Consider the following 21322-nt stretch of genomic DNA (forward strand, 5'->3'; position numbering starts at 1 on the left):
AATCAAATACTTAGTTTTAAGTATACATCTTTATGCCAAGCTTTGAACTAGTCACAGAAAGGGAACTAATATGAAACAAAAATTAGACTTATTTTACCTTACATGTATTTTGACCCATCTGGAGTCTTACCAATTTAAAAAAAAAAATAAGTAAATTAACTGAATGTTCATCTGTTCAAATGTCATTACAACTATATACACACATTCTGTTATCCAAGATATTATCTACTATGAAAGCACACCTATAAATATCATTCTATATTAAGTTACAGTAACAATTAGTGAAGTTAAATTAGAGAAATAATGCGTAAGAGTAGAACTTAATCAAACAAACATTTCAATATTTGCTTATTTCCTACTGGATGCAGTTATGACACCTACTTCCAGTACCACTTTAACTCTTACTTAACTCAAAAAAATGCCATAAAAGCTGACATAAACTTTTAGAATAAAGACCTTTTGCATGGGATTTGTTTTCAAGTCTCCATTTTCTGACAAGCCGAAGTCAAGTACTCCATCATCTTTTTGCCCAATGGCCTTAAGACCTTGCAGAAGTATTTCTCGGAAATGCTGATAAACAGGTTTCTCTTCATAGCTCAGTAGCTTTACCTTTTCCATATATTTGGCTATTTCATCTAAAGAAATGGTACCTCCAATTAATTTCTATTTAAAAACATTTCAATCATTCACTTTTACCATAAAAGAGTCAGAAATTATGCATGCACTACTTACGCTATTTTTTTAAATGGTTATTTATAAACTCATAATTATGACTTTACTACAACACATTTTAGAAAAAAATTATACCAAGGTTCATTACCCAGTGATGACAGCATCACTGTTTTTTTACACATTCATCGCAATGAAGAAAACAGTCAGTCGTAAAAAATTTAATAGGCCAATCTTCACCAATAAATGCTTGTTTACATATTTCTCATGTCTATATTTTAAAATGTTGTAAAGGAAACTCAATGTTATCCCAGAACTTCGTCAGTTCAAGACTGAAACATATTAAAAAATATGTGAAACATTTGACCACTGAAAAATGAGTCACGCTTGACAGAGAAAACACTCTTCTGATCACCAGAAGTAGCTGGAAATAACTAAATATTTAAGTTTTAGATCCCAAGAAAGTGTATTTCTAATAGAGTCAGGTTAAGAAAAAACAATCTGCTCAATTCGCCAATACCAAATAGAAACAATCTAGACTTCAAGTTCACATTACTTTATATTTTGAATCTCTAGAATTCAGTTGTGAAAAATCAACTTACACATTTCATGTTTGCAAATACTTAGTACTGTCTTTAGGAGCAACAGTGCCTGCAGTTCGTATAACTGCAGCCAAAAGGAAGAGTCTAAACTTCTCCTAATGAACAATCTAATTCATGCCAATTTCTTGTTGCTGATAAAAGTAAGAAGAAAAATAGATACAAACTTAAGTAAACAAGGAGGACTTCAAGCAGCAACAGATTAGAGTACAATGCCCGAGACACACCTCTCAGGAAAAAAGCTGCTGACAGTCTGACAGTTCCTCACCTTTTGCAGCAACTGAATTGATCTGGTTTTATTTGAATACAGTGTAGCACAGCGTTCCCTTGTACACACTCAGTGTACCCCATGTAAATACAAAATTCAGAGCTTCTACCCATTGCCTAAAGTTGTCTACAATTTGGTGATGGCACCCAGACAGACTGATGGATATCTTTTTTTTTTCTTCTCCAAAGAAAAAGGACATTAAAACAAATTATTAGAGAATGCTTACCGCATGGTACAAACCAAAGTATTTTAATTTAAAATAGTTCCTCTTACCTGGTTTATTTTTCCCAGGAAAGCATTTGTCCATCAAAACTGAAACATCATCTCTACATCTGAAAAACAAAATTATTCAAAACTATTGTTTCCTTCAAAGTCTGAATCATGCCCGTTCTGATAGACTTCCTATGTACCTAGCTTGGGCCACTGTCAGAGACAGGAAACGCTACTAGATAAACCTTTGGTATGACTTAATACAGCCATTGTTAGGAGTGCAGTACATATGAGAATCTGACAATTGCCAGACAGGCTAAGTTTTTGTTCAACAGTTTTTGATTCCTATAAAAGCAAGCAAGTAGAAGACTGAAGGAAAAGAACAAGTCCGTTTTAAACCCTCACATATCAGCAGTCTCACCTCTTCCTGCTAGAAGACTCTTTCTCTAGCTGATATTATTCAGAGCAGATCCCCTGACAAAATAAAAACTGGGGGGAAGTGGGGAGGGAGCTTTGCTAACATTAATGGAGGCCAGAGTGTTAAAAGTAGAAATAAGGAAGCCAGATAACAAATACTTGTTAATGAGACAGAAACTGCTGTGCTGGGAGAGCTTTCTTCACGTTAAATATCTGACAAGAGAAGGTTGAGCGGGGGTGGGGGGAAGACAAAGGAATGTAACAGTGAGGGAGAGGGACAAAAAAAAATAATTTAAAAATGTCATATTCCTCTACCTGCAATGATGCTCAAAGACATTTAAGATCCACCTTTAGATCTCATCTCTGCCACTGACTTCAGAGCATGGTGTTATAAAGGCTACTCATACTCCATGCTTCAGTTCTCTTTCTGTAAAGCAGGACTAATGATTACCTGTATACTGGTAATAGTGCTTTTTGGCTTAACTATGGCAGTACTCTAAAGCAACAGTACTGCGGTGGATAAACAACCATCTCACATATGCAAAAGAAGACAGAGTAGAACAGTACAAGTAAAGTTTAATTACAAGCCAAGGATACATGAGACAATGAAAGGAAACAGGGGTACACAAAACAATAGCCCACTCACCAAAAGGGAACATACTGAAAGGACAAAGCATTTCTACATTAAGACGTTTTCATTCCTATTTTCAATTTCAGAAGAGGAAGAAAACAAGTGGTTTCTCACCTGATTTTTGAGTCTCTGACAAAATTTGGATCTTTCAAATTATCCTCCCATGGTAGATGGCCACTAAGCCAATGAATCATACAGTAACCCAAGATCTCCAGATCACCACGTCTTGATGGTGCTAGATATATACGAACACATAAAAAAAGAACCGTAAGAGCAGCTAATAAAGCACACATAGTTTAACAACAATTAAAATTTGTAAATATGTTAAGACAATAGAAAGCCAATGCTCACAATGCAACACTGCTGTATCTGTTACTTATTTCTTTATTTTAGCCTGAAAGCAAGGAAAGAAAAAATATTCTTCCTACATCTGGAAGGGTAACTTCATTTTCAAATCCTTTATCAATCTCTTTCTTCTACTCAAGGATATGACATGCTGCAGTTATCCCAATCTGGGAAGCTTTTTAAGTACTCCAATTGTGGAAAAAATAGAGCAAGTTAGTGAAGTGATTGACTTTGTTCAAAACAGTTTTTACTTTCCTTCTTCTATAGAAAGGTAAGAGTGCTAAAACCCCAGCTCCTGAAAAAAAAAATATTCCAGGATGCTGAAATATTTTATGTAGCCTGAAAACTGAAAGGAGGAAAATAATAGATCAGATCCCTAAGCCTTGCAAAAAAAAAAAAAAAACAAAAAAAAAACAAAAAAAACCAAAAAAAACCCCAACCAACAAAAACAAAACCAAAAACAACAACAACAAAAAAAACCCCAAACCAAAACAACACAAAACCACACCAAAAAACCCACCCACGTGTACATTGACCACAGACTACACTAGAAGTTTAACTGGGCAAATCAAGCCATCTTTGTTCATGTTCAGTTTTAAGCATAGGTGCAACAGTTCGTCCTGAATTAAATAATAATTTTCAACAATTTATATTTTTGCAGGACACTTTTATGGATAATAAAACAAAATTTAAGAATGAAGAAAATAAAATTGGTGTTCACTACAAATCCTCAATGTTTAATCAGACATAGACCTGTCCTTTTCATGTTCAACCTTTTCTCACTTCTTGCCTTTTGATATTCGGTGACTAAAGGCATAATTATGAAATATTATTTCATAATTAAATGAAGTTTCTTTAACGAAATCTTCTAAATATTAAGCCATAAACAAGATAAAGAATATTGTGCATCTTTGCCAAATATGAAGGAGCAATGTTCACATTGATAACAGAAAGTATTTATCTTCTGAAAACAGGGCCTGTTTTTCTATCAAGATCTCATAAGCGGTATTCCATTTCTACTCAGTTAAAAAAAAGCTATACACTAAACATCTTAACAGTCTTTATAAATTGAAGAAATCTATTTAACAAAGTTACATTAAAAATACAGTAAATTAATATCAAAGTAAAAGATATAAAATGGAAAAAAAAACAAAAATGCCAGCATAGTCCATAGAGTAGAATAAAATTTTTTTATAGATTAAGAAACCTGGTTGTTTACAAAACTCAATGCAGCAAATGAAGTCCTTTGTGTTCATAAAAAGGATACACAAATGCCTATTGCCAAAAACAAAGTTTTACATCCTTACCCACACCGTTGTGTGCATCAATACTGGTATATTCAATAGTTCCATCATGGCACCTTTTAGGATCTTCTTTATATACTTTGTGAACTCCTTCAGGACAGTATCGGAACGCAAGTCCATAATCCACCAAATATACCTAGTAATTTAAAAAAAAATATTCTAAGATTAAAGAACTATAAATACAAAAAATGCACAAATAATAAGTGTAACTCCCAACCACTCTTAAAAGGAGTATTAAAAAGGTGAGGTTTTTGACTTTAAATGATCCTTTCCCAGTGCTTTATTGAGATTACTACATATGATTTGAGAACAATGTGTCAGATAAATTTTGTTGTTTTCTGTAGAGCAGTCTGATCTGGAAGTAGTTTCTTGCTGATGCTGAGGCCAAGTACAGTAAAATAGTCAGTTATTACCAGTAAGATGAAATTAAAAAAAAAAAAAAAAAAAGAAAAAAAAGAAAACTCCATAGTGTTCATAGAGTTAAATACACTTACTGTCCTACCCTCTTTTAAAGTCAGCTATCCCATTTGAACACTGCTACATAGTATTATTTCTCACTACCACCACAGCTACTTTAAGAGAACTGAGATTATTTTACTTCTTTCATGAGCTAAAACATTCGGGCAAGAAGACATACATAATTCTGAAACTCTAATATGCATTTTTTGAACAGTAAAGAGAGTTAAAATAGCAGAAAAATAAAAGACTTCTGTAAATCAAGTGGAACAATCAACACTTTAAAGACCGATTTTTCCAACTAACAGAACACTTATCTGATGGATTTCTTGAACAAAGGAATGAGGTAACAATGCAGACAGGCAAACATAATTTACCAGTGTGCTATATAATTTTAAGCTTCCACCTCCAAATACCTATTTGAGAGTCAATTTTTTTTTAATCTCGAGAATTTCTCTAGAATATTATTTAGGGCAAATAGTCAATTTGATAACTGTCCAGCAAAATGCATAAAAAAATTTGTAGAATATTAACTAGATATAAATGTCAAGCAGAAATAATATTACCATATACATTCTTAAAAATGAGCTTCTGCTAGATTTCACAGGTTCAAAGCACTTCCATGTGTTGTCAAATAGAAGGTTTAAAATACGAGGAATAAAATGCATCAGAAATACCTGATTAGGGTTCTTGTAACTCAGAAGAAGGTTTGAGGCCTTGATGTCTCCATGCACATATTCATGCTCATGGATGTATTCCAGAATATCAAGCTAACAAAATAAAATACAGTCATATAAATGCAGTACCCAGCTCTGCCCAGCAGAGGACCTGTACTCAGCCCAAAAGTGTGATTTAATCAAAAGACTTACACGGGGAAGCCAAATTGTAAAAATATATTTTTTTTTTAACTTACTATTCTCAGGCCTAATTGTAGTACAGTTTTATGGGAAAATCGCTTTGCATTCTCTTCATACATCTTCTGAAGATCTCTGCCAAATCTGTCCATTATCATAAATCGATAACTAAATTCAAGGAAAAAACAACAGCAAAGTCACTGAATTGTACTTAACAAAGTATTTTACGTATGTGTTAATTGTACAAATTACTGATTGAAAACATCTCTCTCAAAAGATAAACTGCAGGTACATAGAACAGAAATATGTGGGAAATACTTAACTTATTTTTAATGTTGTACATTAATTCTTAACTTTTTTACATCAGCTAGTCAAAAGTTGGTCCATCAAAAGAACTGTTCTTTATTCCTGGCTAGTTATGCAATACAATAACCAGTACCCACAGAGGAAGATATTTGTTTTGTAATTCACCATAGGTAAAACCAAGCACCAATCACTTACAGAAATACATTCATTAATTTATAAATGACTGACTTAACATGGTTACTTTAAAAAAGTTAGTTTCTTGAAATCAATTACAACCTTTTTTTTAACCTATTATTAAAACCAAAAATCTCTCACTTGCCAAAGGTGTTCTGATATTCATTGCTATAGCCAAACTGGTTCTGTTACTGTAAGAGCCCATAGTAGCTATATTAAAGAATCTCATGCATTAAACACTGAATGGAAAGAAAAGGTTTTTTTGGAAAAAAATATAATTTTATTATATTTACTTTTGCCTCTCAAAATTAGTGGGTTTTTTACATTAGATTAGTTTTAAAGTTGAGGACCTATTGAAACAATGGTATTTCTGACATACTAAGGCATACATACCAACTGCCCTAGGTAGTGGTCCACACAAAGAAGCCTGACCTACTATAAGCTGCCAGAGAACTACTAAAACTCCTCTGCAGCATAGCTGTATAGAGAACGCCCACTAGGAAACAAGGACTGTTTATCTAAGACAGGCATAACATTCAAGAGCAAGTAACAAAAACAATTCATGACATGGAAAAATATTAAAAACTATCCCTAGACTTAAGAAAAATTTAACATGAGACTAGCAATTATTCTAGCTCACAGATTAAGTAAAAAAACCTAACCCTAGGGATAATAAAATAGAGCACCAAGTCCTTTATATGTGTGAGTGAAAATATTCTTTAAGTGCACACCACACCACAAGAAAGACTTTGAAGGTAGTCGTATTATTCAAAGACATGTACATTAGAAGTCTACTTTATTTTAATTCAACTATGAAAAGCTTCTAAACCACGTATATATATATAGCATCACTGTACTACAGCAATGTTCAAGACAAATGGAAACCAAACCACTAAGAACATAATAGACACAAATACAAATAACAAAGAGTACAAATAAAATGTATCTATACATCTATTCCTTAAAAACACCCTGTTATGAACATGAAATTTTGTAGCAGAAATTAACAACATGAAGATAGGTGGAAAATACATCTTAAAAGAAATTAGGTTAAAAGGGATAGTGGTTGTGGATGAAATAAATCCCAGTATAAGCCAATGAAAGATATATTCACCTGTTTCCATTTTTTTCATGCAAGCCAGAACCCCAATATCTTGGTACACCTAAATATTTCAGTTTATGGGACTTAGTCCACTTCTGAACTGAAAACACAAATAAAGGTAAGTTCATGAATTCGCATCAGTAGAGAAATAAAAAGGGAGTACTCGCATCACTTACAGTTTCTGCATACATGTGAGCTGCTTATTTCATGGAAACTTGTATGCAAAGTATACTGGAAATTAATGATGCATCCATTGTAGGGACAGAGATGCAACTAAAGTTTCAATTTAGACAATACTATCAACACAACTGTAAAGAACATCTTGCCAAAAACCCCTAATTTTACTATATGTCTGAATTAGATTTAAATAATTTTAAAATAATTTTGAAAATTACTAAAAAGATTCTCTTCAAGTTAAACCTTACTCCTGTAGGGTCTATTTTCCTAAGTGCTTGTAGTTCATTAAAAACATTTTAATAGACTGCTTACTTTCGTCTGGCTTAGCAGCTCGCATGTAGAACTTTAACTCAGTAAAAAGAGGTCCATTCTGGCTGGGTTCCTTTAAGACAATTTAAAATTAGTTAAAAACTGCTGTGTTAGTGCCTAATAATTATTAAAAGCTCACAAAATGTTAACATCCACCCTATAAAAGCGTGTTCTCCCTCAAATGCTCTACCCAGTGCTGATAAATTCAATAGAATATGGTCTTTTTATGAAAGAAGGTTGGCTCTAAAAAGTTATTTTTACTATAAATTGCTTAACATGAAGGGTATCAAAGAATCCTTTCCCATAACAAGAGACTGAAGAATAACAAATTATCTGAAATGTATGGAAATATTACAAATAACTGGCAGCAAAAGTTTAGCACAGAACATTGAACAACATTCATTATCTCAGATTTTCCAGTTTAAAGCTAGATTGCATCAGTTGCAATAGCCATTAATGAGCCTAAAATAACTCCTGAAATGATTTGATGGAAAAATCTTAACAAAATTTAAGTTCTTGTGGAATATAAGGTATTTTGTTCCCTTCATACATTAGTTGATCAAGGTAAAAATTAGATGATTTTACAATTTCTCTTAAACTAAATTATAAGAACTACACCTATTTTGACTTCAGAGTCTACCTTGTATTTAAGCTAACATAAGGTATTTCAGTTTCATTTTCTAGGGACAAGTCTATAGTAACCACATATTATAAGTAAAGTGCAAAAGAGAAACTGGTTTGAAAACACCATAGCTTTGAAATACTGCAAGAACCGCAAATGGGCAAGTACCTTGACTCTACATTTCCAGAACTTAGCGCAGAAAAGAAAAAAAAGTTATTTCAACCTTGCAATTTTTAAGGGATTGATTTTGAGATAAGCTTAAGCAATTTATTTTAGTCTAGTTATTCATATATGTCCAAATTCATCCTATCTCAGTGAAAATACCTGTTTTGGAATATCCTACGCCCTTAGAAAAATCTAACAAAACAAAAAAAAAAGTATGCGATTACTGGCAAAGAAACCCAGAAAGAATACAATCACATTATATTAGCAAAAGTTCCAAGATACACAGTGTCAATCTTAAATGGTTTTATTGTAACTTTTAAATGCCAATATAGTGAACCAGAAAATTGCTAATGGCCAGACTGTACCACTCAGCTAATACAGGTTTACTGCTGTCCGACATTAACAAAGCTATACAAAGAGATCAAACACACTGATGAATATGGGCTTTAGTGTGTATCTGATGTATTGGCTTAGAGGCAGAGCAGGAAGACTGGTCAGAATGAGAGCAGATATCAGCTTAAGCACCACTCGTAGGCCTGGACCCTCGATTACAGAGCTACCGCCTATCTCCATCCACCTCACTTTCTCCAGAGCATTGCCCTGATAAACAATGGAGCCAAGACAAGTTTTCCAGCCCCTCCTTGTGGGACCAACGTTCAGACTTAAGCCATGAACCTGAAAAAAAAAAACCCCACACAACTAGACCAACTGATAAATGCACATACACTTTGGTACATGCATATCTACTTTCAGTTAGTTTGTTTATCCACTATGGACAACAAATTAGTGATATAGAGATTATACAGACGGAGGAGAAGGATTAAATAACTACAGTGTAAAAATTCAGCTCTCTCAGACAAACGTTACTTGACCTACTCACTTGTTTCTGTGTAGCATAATCCAATAAAATGCTCTAACTTAATCAGAATATAAATTATACATATTATTTTGATTCAATTTACATGGAATTGAAGAATGTTATTTTCTTACTAAAATATAGCAAAAAAATGTAGGTGTTAAAAATTCTTAAAAATATTTATCTTTAAATAAATTATTCCACAAAAAGTATGTCTCAATGCTGGGGGGGGGGGGGGGGGGAGGAAGATGTCTCTTTCTCTAGTCAGAGTAAATGCTGAAAATCCAGTATCTTTTCATATTTGAGGGGATTGATAAATGATTTAACCACAAAAGAGATCCTCATGTTGACTGTGAAGCTGTTTCCCCACAATACCATTAATTCTACATGCAGATAAATAAATGCCTACACTATGTTAAAAAAGCTTATGTAATGATGTCCAGTATTTGCCATACTAGTCACCTTATGCTAAAACCAGAAAGACTTCAAACACAAATTTCTGTAGCTTTATGCACAGGGTCATCCTAAACACATGATTTGCAAAACTGAAATTAAAGTCTAATTAGAAAAGATATCATGATGAAAGAGATCTTGGAGTATGTGTTGAAACCCAACAAATTCCTTCACGTAATATTTTAGGAATTCTGATCTTTTTCATTCAGCAGTTTAATGAAGTGTTGTTAAACTCTGTATCCAATCCTGAACAATGACATCTGAAAGGTCCACATGTTAAAAAGCATTTCTTTTTTTAATAAAAACTGTGATTCATTTCGTACTGCTCAGACATCAATACTATGAGGATATGTCAAAGACTAAGCCAATTTCCATTCTGCTTTAATAGCTCAATTTGAAGAACATTACTATAGAAGCACATATTTTGTTAAACACTAATAATTGTTCAAAGCTGTTAACCACTTTGCTTCAGCTGATGGATCAACTAGGAATCACCCAGGCATCAGAAAATAGGCCCTTACTTGTAGTTGCATTATACTAGACTGTAGAGGCATAATACGTTATGGGTCATTTGTGAGGGCAGCACAAAGACTGGGGCTACTCTTTATTGCCATAAAGACAAAATTATAAAAGACAAATTAAAAGTGAGTAGTCATCTGGGAGACTAGCAATGGGGTATTTACAAATTGCTGCAACAAAGTGAATCTAGCATAAAAGCAACGCAAAAGTTATGACAACTCTTCCTATATTGAGAGCCCAAAGTGGAAGAGAAGCAGATGGACAGGTTTCAAACTCAGGGAAAGAGAAGGATAGCAATTATGCACAGCATAAAATAATGCATATCTAATGCTTTTCCAAGCAAGTCAACCTGGATTCTTCCATGAAAGTTAAATGACACTCTGCTTCCTGATTAGTCCAAACTCAGCAAAAGCCAGTAATTAGGAGCCGATGTCTCTCATAGGCAAGCCACTGCTGATAACTTGAATGTCTGCTGTCTGCCTCTAGAACAGGCCACAGCTCCTGCATAATGGACACCACCTGCCCTCGATGGCACAGGCTGGACATACAAAAGCAAGCTGCCACCATGCAAGAGCTCCAGGCTGGGGCTCCTTGTCTATGCGGAATTCCTGCCCACAAACACCTAAGGCAGCAGCAGTAAGCAGATGTTGAAAGTGCAGTAGTTTGACATTTGCATCATAAGCAGTGCTTTTTTCAGCAAGTGACAACATTTCAGAAAGAGGGTCATCACCAGCAGTACCTTGGGATGTCTGAACAGTATCAAAACCAGTACTCTAGAATTTCCCTGTAGTCAGCAGATGTAAATATCAAGATTAAAAGCACATACTAACTAAACTGAATTTTGGTCTAACTTAACCTGATCTTTTAGTTTCAGGCACAAATGTTAAAAGTATTAACATCCTTACATAAATGGCCAGCTATTGCGCTAAAGCATTTCAGTATCACCATATAGTTTAATAAATAAAAGATTAAAACATTGCAGTTCTGAACTGCGCTGAAGAACTGATTTTTTAGACTGTGAAGTTCTTGTACGGTGTTCTGGTATTTGCTTTTGTCACAGGACCACAAGTATCACCAAGAAAATTAATGGTCTGGATCTACTATGGCTATTGCTGTATTCCCAGGTTTTTTACTACAACTTTACCAAGGAATCACATATAATAGTAGGTTCTATAAAAAATAATCTAGCAGAATTTAAGAAAAAATACTTTATATCTTAGGAAGAGAACATTACAGCCAAACCAAGTTAAATAAATCTTTTTTATTTTATGATTAAAAACATAAGAAAATTTCAACTAATAAAAACAATTTGCTGATTTGCTACAATGGGCTAAAAATGAGCTATCAACAATGCTTTTTCTTCTCTCTAATCATTAGGTTAAAGAAATTATGTCTCAATGCCATTTTAATTCAATAGAAATTTGAATACGTATGTGTTTTATGATAAAACATTTAAAGGACTTTATATCTGTGGGGACCTTGGGAATCAAAGTTTTGTTGTTTCTACTCCCAAGCCATCTGTCAGCTTACCAACATCCAGTGGCGAGCAACAGTTCACACAGACTCACTGCTGAATTACAGAAATTCTCCGAAAGCTAGCCAGATTTCGTTAATTTTGTTATATTTGGGCTGTTTACAGGATGCAGCAAATGAAACAGATCTGATCCATTTCATGAACCTTTTTCAACTCTGCTGATGTTCCATTATCCACCCTTATACATAGGAGTCCCAATTCTCAGCAGCGTTCCGCTATATCACCACACTTACTTTCATTTTAAACAGCACTTGTATTATTTCCAGTCAGAAGATGTTTTAAATTACACGTTATTCTACTAAAAACATTTTCAAGTTGTGAAGTAAAGATTCAAATGCTCTCTTACCACTTTTGCAACATAAGGTGCATCACTGCCAACCGACTTCGAAGAATTAACATCAGCTGTTAAAAAGGAAGCATTTATTAGTAGTAGGAGTGGAAACTCACAAAACATACACTTATTTGCTATGCAGCACGGACAAACACAACAAAGCAACTAAGTACTGATGTGAACATATATCAGTACCTTAGACTTTGGTAAGAGAACTGCTCTATATGGCAAGACTACTCTATATGGATGTGGTCTTGCATTCTCCCTTCTGCTTGAGGAGAACAGGCAGTTCACTAAATAAAGTTCTTTTTTATTATTCAATAACTTTTTCCTAGTCAATAGCATTTCTTTAATTTTCTAGGACTATGATGAACATACATAGTTGTGGACATAAATATGGAAAACACATTCTCTCTACTATTTTGCCATGTCACATATCCAGAAATGACTTTTTGTTGCTACTAAGCTGTTGGTATTTGTGACAGAAGGAGATACAGGTATGAAGGACATTAAGTTAGGCGAGCACAAAGTACAGGAAGAGTCAGGGACACAGCTTTGTGCAAACGAGGGGGAAGCAAACAGAGAGCAAGCTTTGGCTTGAAGAACGTAGGAATTCTTATCACGAAGAACTACACAATTTGAGTGAGCTCAAACTCCAGTCTCAGTAAATTTAGTAGCTCATTGAGCAAGGCTGAGTAAGTAGTAGAGAGCTTCTTTGGCAAGAAGCCACCCACTGGTCCTGTTTTAATTCTTAATCCACTTATGCTGCAGTCTGTTCATTTTGAAAGCAGGACACATAATTAATATTTTTTTCAACTCAGTATGAATTCAGTGCAACTTTTTCACCAAGAGGAGGAAGACCACAAATGTATAGCAAAAGAAAACCTTATTATCATGATCACATTAACTTCCATTCCTTCAAAATTGTTTGGAAAAAGACCTCTCTTACCTGTTCAGATAACAGAAATGCTAAGTATGGAACAATATCCACTAAAAGAAGTTTTCCTTGAATTCAACAAACAGCATTGCAAAACAAGATCTGTGCTAATGCTTTAAACCGTAAAGTCCAAGATTTCAATGTTTTAAGCATAGGTTACAAAAAAAAAAGCATAGGACTTACGTCAGAAGTTCACAAGGCAATGAAAAAGTCAAAAGCAGCACCAAATTCAAAGCCAGACAAAATACTGGGTGATCAGTAGCCTCCATAGAATATGCTTAGACAGTTTCAGTTCAGAATTTGTGATATAAGGACACTCATGCAAAAATCCCTTCTTTCAGCCAGACCAAAATTCAAATTTAAATAAATACTAAACTATCCTTTCACTGTTAAAAAGTAGTAAAGATTTTGGTTTAAAAAAAAAATATGAATGAACTACCACTGGAATCTCATACAACCACAGTGCTTATAATGACCATTTGTCCACTCTTGTCGATTTTTTCCAATACCGTGAACCACGCTAAGGTTCTAGTAAAAAAAAATCACTTGAAGACACTCTGTGTTTCTAACTTTGTGTCCATTTTTCATTTTAAAGCATTATCAAAGATAACTACACTTACCAAGGTATAGGCGTCCAAAGCCTCCTTGCCCTATAGGGACACCTAATTTCCATTCTTTTCTTGATGTATCTGCTAGAACCTCACCCAGAGCAAACACTTCAGCGAGTTTCCTTTTTGCAGGGGCTCTTTTTCCAGCAGTTGTCTTCTTATATGGCATCGTCCCTGGAGGGAGAGGAGGGAAGGAAAAATAAATAAAAAGCACAGGTTACATGCTGATCAGAGTTATTTTATGTACAAGTCTGTTCAAAGCATGAAAAAGTATGGATTGTTTAAGTTTTAATTTGATACTACAAACATACTTTAAAAGATATAGTAAGTAGTTTCATTGGCATAAATTCTAAGTGAAAAACAACTAATTTTTCCAGGCATCACAAAAACATTTGACAGCAAAAATCTTCACAAGAGAAACCTATTAGAAGACCTTGTATAATACATGCTAGAAAAATCTCAGAATCTATCGTACTTAATCAATCACAACCAATCGTAGGTCTAAACTTAGAAAAAAAGTAAACTAATGAAATTAAGTTCATCAGTTTTCCTGGAATGAAACTTGCGTATTGAAGAAGTGTCATACAGTCCAAGTCTTCAGTAATAATATGAGGCATTCCTCCTAGCAGTAACACATACCCCCCAAAAAATTAAGCCATTCAAACAGTTAATTATTTTTTCTCCTATATAACTGCAAGCAACAAAAATGAAAGCCTGCTTATTGTTCACAGGGCAGCATTTAGTAGATCATCAACAAACTAGAATGTAACTACCTATTTTGAGATCATAAATGTAGAAATATTAGCGTTGCCTGTTCCCAACCTCAGGTCTCAGATTAGCAGTATTTCCAGAAATAACATAATGGCCCACTGGAACCAAACACATGCATCTTTCTGCAGAATAGGCCTCATTTTGAGCAAACAAATTTTTTAAGTTTCTAGCAGAGCCAGATTTTGATTCAGTAAAAGAACTTACTGAATATGCAGCCATAATATGGCAAAGAGTGCACTAGATCTCTTTACATGAAAGGCCTTCATGATTTGTTTTACAAAGAACTGATCTTTCCCTCTAACTTAAGAGGATAAAAGTTGTACAAACAGAGCCACAGTTATTTTCTAAAAGATACTGTTCTGACTGTTGGGATTTTATTATTATTATTTTATTTTGCTTTGGGATGCAGGAAGGAATACACAATTCAGGAAGTTTCTGGATAGCAAAATAGCTTTTTCCCATTAGTCTAGCTACTCAATACAATAAACCTAAGCCAAATGCAGTTACGTAACATCAGTTTTCCTCTTTTAATTCTAATGTTCCTCTAGGACTTCTTTTAATTTCCCAAATAGAAAACCGCATAACTGTGACAGCTGTTCCAACAATACTCCCCCTCTACAAGCCTCTTTTCTGACTGGGTAGTATCTTCAGGAAATTTTCTTCCCCAAATAATGTCTTGTCACCCAACTAACATCTGAAGAGAGCAGCCCATACCCATTTCTCTACTTACTAAATGCAAGAGTAAGTGTCAAGTTTCCCAAAAATGTTATTCTGATCACTAATACTCAAATCTACAGCTCTGACTGACCAAACCCCTAGAGGTGGAACGTGACTGAGTAAAGCTCGACAATGGATGGAAGGCTCTGTGAAGGTGGGCAATGGCGAAGTGCCCAATGAGCTCTGGTGATAATGCAAAGGACCTAACTTCAGCTCAACACAAAGGGGACCGGTGGTGGCCTTCGTTTTAGATAAACAGCTAAACAACAGTTGTGTGGAGCTCAAAATCCATTGAGCGGATCAAATGGTGGTGTAAATGTCTCCCCAAGTTAGCCAGACCAGCGTGGGGGGAGTGAATAGGAGGCTCAGCCCACCATAAGAGTATACAAACTAAACAACTAGCAAAAGCATTTTGAAGAGAGCAATAGCAATGGGCTTGAGCTGATTTCAATCCAGGTATTCCTTCCTGGTGGCTGGGGATGCCAGCATTGTGACAGAGAGTATATTAGAGAGATCAGTAATGGGAATCACATCAGTATTGTGACTGACCTGTATCTTGCAATTGCTGTATTTTGCCAAGTGTAACTTACATTTGTATTGTTTTCAGTATATTTTGTACCACTCTCCTAAATCAGAAATCCCATATAGCATCAACTACCTTCAAATAAGTAAATTTGATGTGAAATATTATGCCCTCCATATGTGGAAGTTCTAAAAGAACCTGGACTCTGGCAGCAAGCAGTCTGCAGACACTACAGTCATTCAATATAGGAATAAACGCAGAAGAAAAGGTGTATGATTCCATGCTAAAGAAAAGTTCTGCTTTTTTCAGGGTCCCTATTAAACTGAGAAGTACCTCTGTGTCATAGAACCACATCTGAATACCTACTGTGGTTAAACAAATAACTTCAACAAAACTGTATTGTGAAATACCCATATCACGGGAAGAGATTGGTGTTTATCAATACCTACATTGCACAAGCTTCCTCATTATCACAAAACAGGATGTTTTAATTCTGCATTACTCTCCCATATTTCCACTTCTACATAGCAACATTCTTCCTTGTAATCAAGATGCAGCTTTGACATTTTACACTTAAATTTTAAGACTAACTTTACCTCCAGCATTATCCATACCCTGTCTTCAAGAAACTCCTCACTCTACACCTCTTCATTATTTTTTTTTTTTTTTTAATCTTCAAGGTGATACATACTGTACTGTCTTAGAGGAAGGTTATTCCTCCAGATTTTCTACAGGAGAAAAATGAGACTTCCAAGCACCAAATGCAATTCCAGCTAGCTCAGCTGAGACCATACCAATGGGAACGTAATCATGTCAAAGCGCCAGAAGGAACAGAGAGTCATAGGAATGGCTACATGTTGATATCGCTTACAAGAGCAGGCCAAAAAGATCACAGCAGACCTTTAAGCAGCTTCTCAGGACACCCAGATCAGGAAAAGGATTAAAGCAAAGGACAGACTGAAACCATTAGAAGTGGTAACGGGAAAATAAACCAGAAGTCTGGATCCCCAAGACTAACTCAGATAAGGAGAAAAAGAAAGCACAAAATTCACCACCGTTGCCTAATGACTCAGATGTGGGAGAAGATCACACTCACTGTCATCTAAAGGGTACAAAAATGTATACAAAATGAGCATACTGTCCTCAAGCTAAAAGCAATATAAGAGACATCAAGAGGGCTTGAAGGACTGCATCCCTTGACCTCTGAGTTACTACAACTAATTCCAGCAAGACTTGAACAGATGGACTTAGGTGCTTGAGTGCTGGACAGACTGCTGTCCAGTAAAGGAAGAATTTGCAGCCTCTTTTTCAATAAAGCTAGCGAGCCAGTGAAATAAAACTATTGATACACTTCACATGTTTGACATTTGCAGTGAGTCTCTTGATAGTAACCTCACTTAAAAGGGAATTAAGTTTACTTAAAATAGCTCCTCAAGAGTATTAAAGGAGCTGATGTTTCCCTTTTTTTTTTTCTTCCTTTTTTTGTTTAACATGGTCAATAATTGTATGCCTGAAGGTATTTAGTTAAAAAAAAAAATTAATGACAACTTCCTTTTATCCATAAAAGCAAAAATTCAAAATGGACATAAGTTTGAACATCCCCAGCTGGGAACCCTGCCCTTAACAAATACACTAGATACACATACATGGTTTCTTGGCTGTCTATATTCATATCCATCTGTTAAGATGGCACTGTGCCTACTTACAAGTTGGTCAAACTATCAGTAGGCCATAGGTGCCAAACACTGATCGCTTTCAATGGGCAGCATGCACAATACTAAGCACTCACTCTTTTGCAAAAAAGCTGTTATCCATGGAAATATTTAAGCAATGCCTGCACATGCTTTCACATTTATTTGGATAAATCCATTCACGGATCATCTATTGATTGAAACCAAAAACACCTGGAGACTGCAAAATTTTCTACATGAAAATATAGAACCGGGGGCGGGGCGGGGGGGAAATAATGACATTTTAGTGCAAATTCTATCATTCTATGTGCTTTTCAACTCATGATACAGCAAATACGAGGAGTTTGGCAGGAAACTTATGAACCAGCAAACACGATGTAGAGCTGCCTACTGTACATTGCACAACTGGAATCAAGTCATCTACTTCTCCCTAAAATCACCTTTAAAAAGTCACACAGACACACACACACAAAAAAAAAAAATCCCCACACCTTTAACTTTCCTGCATCTCAATTACCTCTCCCCATCAGTAAATGGAAATATTTTCTATCCCACAGGTATTGTGAAGCTTAATTCATTAGTGCCTGCAACCATGCTGAAGTCCTTGGAAACAGAGTGCCAGAGATGTCAAGTACTGTACTATCAAGTATCAAACAGACCTGACCCTACTTAGATAAGGTATCTGACAAGAACAATTTTCAAGGTGCATGATTGTAAACTGCAGCATTTTATGTGGCTACAATATGCTCAAAACAAAGATTTTGCTACTAACAAGTATGAATAACAGAAGTCTATTTGTCTAAACTCTCTCCAAAAGCCTCTTAGTGCTACAAAGGCTATTTCTCCTGCTTCTCCCTAATAAAACATCTTGGAAGAAACTGAATACACTGTACTTGAGATATGCAGACAATTTTGCATCAATAGTGCTATTAGTGGTGTTATCTTTAGAAATGTTGTCTGCCATGGTTGCTACTCTAGCGATACTTGAACTCTTAGAATAAATATGAATAGCCACTTCTCAATTTTTGTTGGCATCCATTCTCAATAAACTCCAAAATTAATATAAATCACATTTATTTTGAAGGAAGTATTTCTGCTGTGTGGCAAGCCAGACGGGTTTCTTCCTGATCCTCCTCTTTTCTTCCCTGGAAATTATTATTTTTATCGTCACCTCAGTAGGACCTATTTTCATTCTCAACACAGAGAAGGCTTGCTGGTGACCTGTGCTCCTCTTCATGAATACGTAGTCCCAGCAAGACCTGAAATCTATGCATCATTAATACCGTTCATCAGTCCTAGCAAGACATATAAGTCTGCCTGCAAAAAAGGAAATAAAGACAAGCAAAAAACAAAACCAAGTTTTCGCTCAAGGAGTGGGAGGGAAAGAACATGACACTTCAGACTTCTGAATACTGTAGAACCGTTTTCATAGGAGGGACCATTAAAGAAAAAAAAAAAAAAAAGAAAAAAAAAAGTACCTGAAGTATCAGTAACTTATAATACCAAGCAAGGTAGACAGCAAACAAAGACTTTCTTGCATAAGTTGGACATTCTGGTTTATCTGGTCTATCATTGTGTTACATTTTTCAGTACCACTATAGTCTCATTTCCTGGTGATTAAGACATCTGACAAATAATGGTACTTATGGAAGAAGAGGCACTAGGGTTCTTTCCCCAAGAAATAAGAAAACATCTTTTTAGACAAAATGAATAAATGTACACTGGTGGACCACAATTAATGAGAAGCATTTCATCACAATAGCACAATACCCCGCAAACTGAACACTTTTTTTTTTTAAATGCACACCAAGATCACTTTTTAAAATTTCAGAATGCATCTTGTTCAAAACCAGGAAACAGTCATTCACAAGAGGAATTACCGTGTTGCTAACTAATTTTAAATTGCCTTCTCAAGAATATATTTTCTTCTTATGAGCAGTATTTAAGGTTCTTCGGAAAATCCTGAGCATCATTCGGACAGTTATTGCAATAAAGAAAACAGTAAACTTTATAAGGTACCAAATCATCTGTCACTTAAATCATCTCACCACCAAACCAACAGCAAGTACCTATGCATGCGAGTGAGACACTCAACTTAAAGGCTTTCTGATAGTTTGGCACACTGTATAAAAATCAAAAGCTCTGAAATTCATTAGGAATCCTACCTCATTTGGGGATTATCCCCAAGAATTAAGTGGACAGCTTATTCCTACAGAGGAAGGCACAAGTCTTTTGACACAGTAATAGCTACAGGAAGCTTCACAACAGCTTTTCTATTTTTGCTAATGATAAAAAGGTCCCATGGATTCCCTATGAATTAATAAAAGCCTTAAGCACAAACTGAAAACCAAAGAAAAGAGGGTTCACCCTGCCTGCAACTCAATTCTTAAAAAAGGAAGGCAAATGGTGAGAAACAGGAAGTGAAGAAAAACCACAACCTCTGACAGAAAGAAACCAGCTTTGCCCAGTTCTTACACAACAGGCCTGTTCTGATCCTAAAATTGCAGATTTTTATTTGCGATTTGTAGGTTTGTATTTAAAAAAAAAAAACTGCATTAACTTTAAAGCAAAACTTAGGAACGCCTCCCAGCCTAGATGGTATTTTGTCAGCCACACCGGGATGTTCCTAAAGGTGACAAACCTCAAGTGGCACCGACTATAGCTTTTCCTCCACCGCCTTAGCGCTAAAAAAAAATAACCACGAAGGAAAGCAACTTAGGCCGCTGCCACCAAAGGCAGCTTTAGAGCCAACAGCCCACGAAGGCGGGGGAAGGGGGGGGGGTGCAGCAGACCCCAGGGGTGACACTGAAGGAGCTCTTACCCACCTGCCCCCATTCTCTCCATCCCTGCCGGCCCAGGGAGATCGCTCCGGCGCCGCGGGCTAGGACGGGCTGGGGGCGCAGGGAAGGTGCCCTCCCTACCCCCGGTAGCAGACAAGAGGGGGGAACAGGGCCCGAGCGGGCCCCGGCGGTACCACCAGCCTCCTTAGCAAGGGAAGGGGGAAAACCCGGTCGCAACCCGTCAGAAAGGGAAGGGAAACAGCGCCCCAAAACTCGCCTCCTAAAAAAAAAAAAAAACCTACACCCTAAAAGCAGACGCTGGCTTCAAATACCTCCTCCGTGCCCAGGCCCCACCGCCGCTCCTTCCGCCCCGTCCGAAATTCCCGCACTGAGAAGGGCCCTGAGGCGGCCCGCCCGCCCCGGCGCCCACCTCCCACTATCGCCCGCGCCCATTGGGCCGCCGCCCGGCGGCCGCCCGCCCTCACCCCTCCTCGGGGCGCGGTGCCTGCCGGGAAGTGTAGTCCGTGACCTCCGCGGGCGGCCGCCCGCGGAGGTCACGGACTACACTTCCCGGCAGGCACCGCGCCCGCGGTGGGCGAAGGGCTGAAGTATGTGGTAGGGCAGCTGTACGAAATCTCGGCGTTTTAAGCTAAAGTAAGTTTGGAAAGGCCTTTGTCAGGCTGATGCTGTGTGGCAATAACCCCTGTCTGGGAAACAGGGCGAGACACAGGCCACCAGCTGTCCGGGGGACGAGGTAATGCAGCAGTTCTCCGCCATGTATGACTGATGCGCAGGCCAAAACCGACCCCTCCAGCCACCCCAGCGCCAGGGCCTGCACTTGCATATTACCTCCTTACATACCATTACATACCTCATGATTTTACCTACTTTCCTACTTACCTGCCAGACCTTTCTGATTTTACCTGCTACAGTCTCGCATAGCTGTGCCATGGACCTTCTCCCTACTCCGAAGAAGTTTTTTATCTACACTTTG

General features: G+C 36.5%; 1 protein-coding gene across 3 annotated transcripts in view; it reads right to left on the minus strand.

The window, feature by feature from the left end:
- The window catches only part of VRK1 (VRK serine/threonine kinase 1), a 37501-nt gene extending 16738 nt beyond the window's left edge, over window positions 1-20763 (minus strand). For 2 of the 3 annotated variants that reach the window (XM_069783518.1, XM_069783516.1), the window contains exons 1-11: window positions 20661-20763; window positions 13859-14020; window positions 12317-12372; window positions 7825-7894; window positions 7348-7435; window positions 5813-5921; window positions 5577-5669; window positions 4447-4579; window positions 2909-3029; window positions 1810-1868; window positions 457-635 (exon numbers count right to left, since the gene is read on the minus strand). In XM_069783518.1, the coding sequence (XP_069639619.1) occupies window positions 457-635; window positions 1810-1868; window positions 2909-3029; window positions 4447-4579; window positions 5577-5669; window positions 5813-5921; window positions 7348-7435; window positions 7825-7894; window positions 12317-12372; window positions 13859-14015 (1065 nt within the window). In that variant the 5' untranslated portion in view covers window positions 14016-14020; window positions 20661-20763. Of the gene's footprint in view, window positions 1-456; window positions 636-1809; window positions 1869-2908; window positions 3030-4446; window positions 4580-5576; window positions 5670-5812; window positions 5922-7347; window positions 7436-7824; window positions 7895-12316; window positions 12373-13858; window positions 14021-20630 lie in introns of all 3 variants that reach the window. The other variant, XM_069783517.1, reaches the window with a different exon arrangement.
- Between the last annotated feature and the right edge of the window lie 559 nt (window positions 20764-21322).

This window comes from Haliaeetus albicilla, chromosome 5, assembly GCF_947461875.1.
Source record: "Haliaeetus albicilla chromosome 5, bHalAlb1.1, whole genome shotgun sequence".
In the NCBI taxonomy this organism is placed as follows: Eukaryota; Metazoa; Chordata; class Aves; order Accipitriformes; family Accipitridae; genus Haliaeetus; species Haliaeetus albicilla.